The following is a 7,665-nucleotide window of genomic DNA, read 5'->3' on the forward strand; positions in this document are numbered from 1 at the left end:
AGATCAATCTTGGAGAACACTCTAGCTCCAGCTAACTGATCAAACAAGACATCAATGCGGGGGAGTGGGTACTTGTTCTTGACAGTCACCGCATTGAGGGGTCGGTAGTCTACACACATACGTAGACTCCCATCCTTCTTCTTCACAAACAGGGCTGGGTAACCCCAGGGTGATGCACTGGGTCGGATGAAACCTTTTTCCAACAGATCATGCAACTGGGTCTTCAACTCGGCGAGTTCAGCTGGTGGCATCCGATAGGGTCTTTTGGAGATGGGGGCGGTGCCGGGGATTAACTCTATGGAAAACTCCACATCTCTATCGGGTGGCATGCCGGGCAAGTCCTCTGGGAACACATCTGGGTACTCATAGACAACAGGGAGGCTTTCTAGCCGGGCTTGCGATAGAGGGTACGCACAGGGAAGTGCGGACTTAGGTTGTTTCAAGGGTAGGGTGGAACTGCCATGGAAGGGTGAGTTGATGTAGAGAATTCGGGCAGCTGTATCTAGGAGCACTTGGTGTCTGGTCATCCAATCCATCCCAAGGATGATATCTATTCCTTCCAGGTCAAGGATGATAAGATTTTCCTTGAAAAGAGTTTGGCCTATCTGGAGAGGTACAAGAGTAACGATCTGGTCTGAGGCTATCTTCCTTCCCGGAGTGGAGATCACATATGATCCTTGAGTGTGACCGACACTCAGCTCACATCTTTCTCTAGTCTTACTCCCGATGAAGCTATGGGAGGCTCCCGAATCAAACAAGACAACAATAGTTTGATTTAAAACAAAGAAAGTACCCGTCATCACTGGCGCACCTTCGGGGAGTTCGGTCAAGCTGGTGTAGTTGAGCCGTCCTTGGCGAATTTGCACCTTGGGCCTTCTTCCTCTGTTCGCCATGGAGTTCTGGCCAGGCTGCTGATTTCTGTTCCTGGGGCAGTCCTTAGCAAAATGCCCTTCATTGCCGCAGGTGAAGCAGCGGTTACCAGTTGCAGGGCGCGGTGGTGGTGGTAGGGTCGGCCGGGGCGCCTGTGGTTGGAAACCAGGAAAACGGGGCGCTGCTGCTGGCGGGGGTCGGGCAACCCATCTTCCCGACGGCTGGGGTCGGCTGGGTGCTTGTGGAGGAACCATCCGGAACCTTCGAGTTGGCTGGCTCGGAAATGCCACGGAGGCCTTCCTCTTCTGGTCGGCTTTGAGAGCCTGCATGCAATCCTCTTGCGAGATGGCTAGGTTGACCAACTCGTTGTAGGTATCCACCTTGATGGGGTTTAACCTCTCTCTGAGCTCCAAACTTAGTCCTCGGCGGAATCTGTCCCGCTTCTTCTCATCTGTGTCCGCATGATAGCCGGCATAACGGCACAAGTCATTGAAAGATTGGGCGTAGTGCAGGACATCTCGGTTTCCCTGGGTAAGAGCCAGGAACTCGTTGAGCTTGCGCTCCAAGAGACCTTCCGGAATGTGATGCCCTTTGAACGCGGTCTTGAACTCGTTCCAGCTAACAACATGGTCGGCTGGCAACATAGCATGGTAGTGGTCCCACCAGAGCCGGGCGGAACCACGTAGCTGCTGAGCCGCAAATCGGGCTTTGTTGTGGTCGGGGCACGGAGCGGTGAGGAGCTCGAACTTGGATTCGATTGTGCGAACCCAGGCGTCTGCGTCGAGTGGGTCTTGCGTCTTCTGGAACAAAGGGGGCTGCATCCCCAAGAAGTCCTCATAGCGAGCAACATGAGGCTGCTGCTGAGCCCTTCCCCCATGGGGCTGCTGCTGTTGTCCTTGTACAAGATGCCTCAGCAGCTCGGTTTGAGCCGCTAAGATCGCCTCCAGCGGAGACGGAGGTGGGGGCGGGGGAAGATCCTGCCTTTGCTCACTGCTGCTGGGCACAGAGCCGGATCTGGTGTGATGTGCCATCTGCAAGAATCACCGTTCCATTAATTTCCTCAGAAGCACTCCAAGCAGATGGGAACGCACATGTTAAATCCTCAATGCGACTCTTGCCGATAACGCAAAACACACAGCTTATAAAGGAGACACCCACTTCCTCTTGCCATCTTAGCTAGCAACTCTCTTAGTTCCGCACATGACCTCGGGCGAACCATAACCAGATTCCAGGAATTCCATTATATCCGATCTTAGGCCAAGGGGTCGGCTAGACGATACAGCACAGGAAGGGGTCAGCGAAGCGAACCGCACAAGAAAAGGGTCGGTCGAGGCGGAGAAGCGCCTCGAGGGGTCGGGCGCATCCGACTTCGTGACCCAGGGTCGGCCAACTTGAACCAAGAACCAAACAACATGAGATAGAACTCTAAGAAGAGAAGGGGTCGGACAGAAAAAGCATCCGGATTTTAACCGGAAACAAGCTGGAAGAAACTAGAAATCCTTAGAACCAAGGAAGAGCTTTTCCGAGCAACGTTGCTTCTGAGGAGGGTGACTTTACAGATTCTTAGCTTATGTCGCATGCACGGCCTACCTCGTTTCTCAACCAAAACAACTGCCAAAACCTTGGGCTTACGCAGTCAGTGCCGGTGGCGAGGCAACCAGTACGTCTCTCCCTATAATAGCTAGTCGGCTCTAGTAACGTCTCTTAAGCGAACGCGGTTAGTGTACCTACAGAAAACACAACCTCATGAACCTTTCGTGCCAGCACCCACGAAAGCGTTCCCAAACATTACCGTTCACTATAGGAACGGCACCCATGCGTTTAAGGCTGCATGGACAGCACAATAACCGTGGAAATAGGCCCCCTTTGAATGGAACCATATAACCCTTCGCATACTCGTGATGCGGAATCAGCGCACGTATAATAGACGTGGGCGAACAACCGTGATGATAGGCTCGTTGGAATCGAACCATACCACCCTTCGTATAAATTAACATACGGAACCTGCGCACGTATGATAAACGTGGGCGAAACAGCCGCGATGATAGGGTCCTTTGAATAGAACTCGCTATCAACCCTCGCATACTCGTGATGCAGACTCGGCACACGTATGATACACGTGGCGAAGTGCTGGAAGTTAGCAAGATAACCAATAAATATTAGCCACCTAAAACAATCCAAAAATCACCTAGGGCCTCTCGTACTAAAGTCATCCTTAACGATCGTACGAGATTTTTCAAAGAGTTTCTTGCAACTTTTATCCTTTAAAGAAGTGATTAGGGCCTATTGTATTCTCTCTCTTGCTAAACCAGCTCTGATACCAGCTGTGGCGGATCCACTTTGGATTAGCTTGATTAAACATGGTTAAGTCGCCTAACACGCGACACCCATGCCTTAGCCAAGTTAACACGAAGTGCCGTCGGATTTCATCCGATTTAACCACTTGAACAGGACCGAGTTAGCAAACTCACACGAAGGTGAGTGGTTCCAGAGAATACAACAAGTCCACTGAGTTGAACAGCTTAACCATTTAGTTCGGCCATAAAACAAACATCAGAGTTTTACAAGGTTTAGAAGAAAAACAACAGAAGGTAAGCAAACGGAAGTTAAACGCCAGGGGTCGGACGTCCCTGGTGAGGCCAGCCAGGACGTCAGTGATCCCTCTCCTCGCCGTCCGAGGAGGGATCCCACTCAACCGTCCAACCCGGAGGGAGTTGGGGCGGCCAAGTGCCAACAGAAGGCTCGGGAGCAGCAACTTCACCTGAAAAGAAAAGCCACAACAAGGCTGAGCTACTAAGCTCAACAAGACTTAACCGACAGGAGGAAGCTACTCCACCACTTCTAGACATGCAAGGCTCTTTGGTTGAGGGGTTTGTTTGCCAAGAAGTGCTAAGTAGATCCTTACTTTCAAGTTTTAGCTCCGATTCTAGGTTCATTAACCGGTCTAAGTTGGCAACTTACTCTAAGCAATCATAGAACCAAACAGAGGGTATAAAACATCATCGAGATCAAGTTATCATCAGATTCCATCATTACTCAGGGTGACATAGCGATCAAGCAGTCTCAAACTGTGAGAGGCGGACGAATCGATTCGAGTTCTTTAACCATGCATGGTGAACCTAACCTCACAACATCTGCGCACCACGGAGGTCGCTTCCTGTGTCGGCCTTCCCCATCAATCCCCTAACCCGTGTTGGGCCCATTTCCTTTGGTGCAAGGTTCCACAGACCCGGCCTCTACCGTTCTGTGACCACGCTTGCCACCACGTGCGACAGCTAGCAGGGGAAACTCCGTTCCAAGGACAATGGGGCGACCGCTCACGTCTAGGTTCAATCCGGTACTCGGCTTCCTCATCCCATAATAAGTATGAGGTTAGTACCTTCAAACACTTGATCATGAACACCACCACTGTCGGGCCTTAGCAAGTTCCATAGACAGACGGGACGATCAGCCGACCACCAAAGAGTTACCCAAAACCCTGTCCCGTCCATCGTCCTTATAGTTGTGACAGGAGGAAAACAACCAACTCCTACAACTCGCGAGTGACAGGAAATCACTCGAATTTTACCGCTTCCTATTTAAGCAAAGCAGCTACTCGGTCCAACAGCTAGTGTTCAGATCATGGGATCTAGTTATATATCTAGGGTTGCAAACAACTCCTATACGTAAATGCACAAACAAGATGCAGAAGGCATGTGCAAGTTTGGGAACATAGGGGTTTCATGCATCCGGGGCTTGCCTTCAAGCGAGAAGGAAGGGAAAGGGTCTTCTGCTGGGACGGCTTCGGCTTCTGGAGGCGGGAGCTCGGCTACAACTCCTTCTGGCGCCGGGTACAACTCGTAGAAGCCGTCGGCGAGACGCAGCTCTACACGAATGCAATGCATGAGTTAGCACTTTAGACGGTTATTTCAACAGCAACACTTGCAAGTCTGAGCCCAGAAACTTGCGATAAAATACAGGAGGGTGGGGAGGTTCAATGGAGTTGGTGGAGATCAAGAGGTAAGGGTCGGAGGAAAGGAACTTATGATCTGACCCTTAATCTAGAGGATTTGGTGTGCTAGGGGTCCTCAGACTCAATGCTGAAAGGTCCCCAAGTTTTACATATACACCCTCGGTTCAAAGAAAAAGATATAGCCGAGCCCTCGGACGAGGCGGAGAAGGGTCAGCGGGGTCGGAACTGGGGCCAGCGGAGAGGGGTCGGGTCACAGGGGTCGGGACCGGATTGGAGGTTGAGTACTTAAACTCGGTAGAGCTGAGATAGGGGATCAGGGACTCGGATTAAGATTAACTCGAGAGATTTGGGGTCAGTCGTCACAAAGGAGTCTTGGACTGCTGAGGAGAAGCGGAAGGACCGTAAGGCTTTGTCTATGATTCAACTTCATCTGTCTAATGATATTTTGCAAAAAGTGTTGCAGGAGACAACTGTTGCAGAACTTTGGCTCAAACTGGAATTGATCTGCATGTCTAAGGATTTAACCAGTAAGATGCATATGAAGATGAAGTTATTCTCACACAAGTAGCAAAAAGGTGGTTCGGTGTTGAACCACATATCGACCTTTAAGGAGATTGTTGCCGACCTAGTATCGATGGAGGTAAAATATGATGATGAATATTTAGGCCTTCTATTGCTATGCTCACTGCCTAGTTTGTTTGCAAATTTCTGAGACACCATACCATTAAGTCGTGATGAACTAACCCTTGCAGAAGTATATGAGGCTCTCCAGACGAGGGAGAAGATGAAATGTATGGTTCAATCTAAGGGATCGTCCTCCAAGGACGAAGCATTGTAGGTCAGAGGCAGATCTGAGCAGAAAACTTACAACAACAGCAATAATCGAGACAAGAGCCAGAACAGTAGAGGCCATTCGAAATCCAGAGGCAAGTTGTTCTACAGGTATTGCAAGAAGAAAACTCATGTCATTGAGGATTGTTGGAAGTTGCAGAATAAGGAGAAAAGGAACGGTACGTATCAACCAAAAAATAAATCCGATGGTGATGGTAAGGCCTCTGTTGTCTCTGGTGGTGATAATTCTGATTCAGGAGACTATATTGTCATTTTTGCTGGTTGTGTTGCTAGTCATGATGAATGGATACTTGATTCTGCATGCTCGTTTCATATCTGCCCTAACAGAGATTGGGTCAGTTCTTACAAGTCTGTGCAGAATGGAGATGTCGTGCGTATGGGGGATGACAACCCACGTGAGATCATGGGCATTGACTCCGTTAAGATCAAGATGCCTGATGGCATGATACGCATGCTGAAAGATGTGAGACACATACTAGGGATGGCTAGAAATCTCATCTCCCTCAGCACACTTGATGACGAAGGATACAAATACTTCGGCTCAGGTGGAGTGTGTAAGGTATCAAAAGGTTCTCTCGTTCATATGATAGGTGATATGAATTCTGCAAAGTTATATGTCCTTAGAGGAAGTACTTTACATGGTTCCGTTACCGTTGCTACTGTCTCTAATGATGAACCAAATAAGACTAATCTGTGGCATATGCGTCTTGGGCACATGAGTGAACTTGGTATGGCAGAATTGATCAAGAGAGACCTGTTGGATGGCTGCACTCTGGGTAAGATGAAGTTCTGTGAGCACTGTGTTTTTGGTAAGCACAAGAGGGTAAAATTCAACGCCTCTTTTCATCGCACCAAAGGTACACTTGATTATGTACATGCTGATTTGTGGGGGCTGTCTCGTAAGCCCTCTTATGGTGGTGCTCGTTACATGCTTACCATTATTGATGATTACCCTAGAAAAGCGTGGCCTTATTTTCTGAAAAATAAAGATGATATTTTTGCTGCTTTTAGAGAGTGGAAAGTTATGATAGAAAGGCAAACTGAGAAGAAGGTAAAAAATTCTTCGAACTGACAATGGTGGTGAATTCTGTTCGGATTCTTTTAATGATTACTGCAGGAAGGAAGGCATTGTCAGGCACCACACCATCCCGTAAACTTCGCAACAGAATGGTGTGGCTGATCGCATGAATAGAACCATCATCTCGAAGGCTCGTTGCATGTTATCCAATGCTCGTATGAACAGGCGCTTTTGAGCGGAGGCTGCGAACACCACCTGCTACTTGATCAATATGTCACCTTCTATCCCACTTAATAAGAAAACTCCCATTGAGGTATGGTCTGGTACGCCTGCTGATTATTCACAGTTGAGAGTTTTCGGTTGCACTGCTTATGCTCATGTCGATAGTGGAAAACTAGAAACTAGAGCCATTAAGTGTCTGTTTCTTGGTTATGGTTCTGGAGTAAAAGGATATAAGTTATGGAATCCTGAAACTAAAAATACACTAAAAAGACTTTCATGAGCAGGAGCGTTGTTTTCAATAAATCTGTTATGTTTAATGACAAATTGTCCACAGATGTTACGCCAGTTAATTTTGATGAGGAGCAGCAACATGTTAGCGTGCAGGTGGAGCACGTGGATGATCAGGATACTGAAATTGTTGATAATGATGTTCATGATACTGTTTAGCACTCACCTCCTGTTTTGCAGCCACAAAATCAGTCTATTGCAAATCGCAGAACAAAGAGGAATTGTGGACCTCAGCCACATTTAATTGAGGAATGTGATATGGTTCATTATGCTTTTAGTTGTGCTGAACAGGTGGAGAACACTCATGAGCCGGCTACGTGTAACACCTAGTGTTAATGGCAACTTAAGTATGACATTAAGAAGCTAATGGTTAAATTTGGATTAAAGGAAGGTAAATTGAGCCAAAATCGAATTTGAGCCGAATTCGACCAAATTTGCAATTTGGAGTTTCAAATTTGGATAA

General features: G+C 48.1%; 1 protein-coding gene across 1 annotated transcript; it reads left to right on the forward strand.

The window, feature by feature from the left end:
• The first annotated feature begins 6,050 nt into the window (after nucleotides 1–6,050).
• Nucleotides 6,051–7,361, forward strand: LOC140223434 (uncharacterized mitochondrial protein AtMg00300-like). The gene is made up of 2 exons (XM_072295276.1): nucleotides 6,051–6,531; nucleotides 7,249–7,361. Exons 1-2 carry the CDS (start codon nucleotides 6,051–6,053, stop codon nucleotides 7,359–7,361), a joined length of 594 nt encoding a protein of 197 aa, XP_072151377.1.
• The last annotated feature ends 304 nt before the right edge of the window (nucleotides 7,362–7,665 follow it).

This window comes from Setaria viridis, chromosome 7, assembly GCF_005286985.2.
Source record: "Setaria viridis chromosome 7, Setaria_viridis_v4.0, whole genome shotgun sequence".
In the NCBI taxonomy this organism is placed as follows: Eukaryota; Viridiplantae; Streptophyta; class Magnoliopsida; order Poales; family Poaceae; genus Setaria; species Setaria viridis.

Excerpts from the sequence above, each read along its gene's own strand:
- LOC140223434 (XM_072295276.1), top strand. The coding sequence starts at position 6,051 with ATGGGGGATGACAACCCACGTGAGATCATGGGCATTGACTCCGTTAAG. Across the intron at positions 6,532-7,248 it reads CTCTTTTCATCGCACCAAAG|ATGTTACGCCAGTTAATTTT; the intron begins GTACACTTGATT and ends AATTGTCCACAG.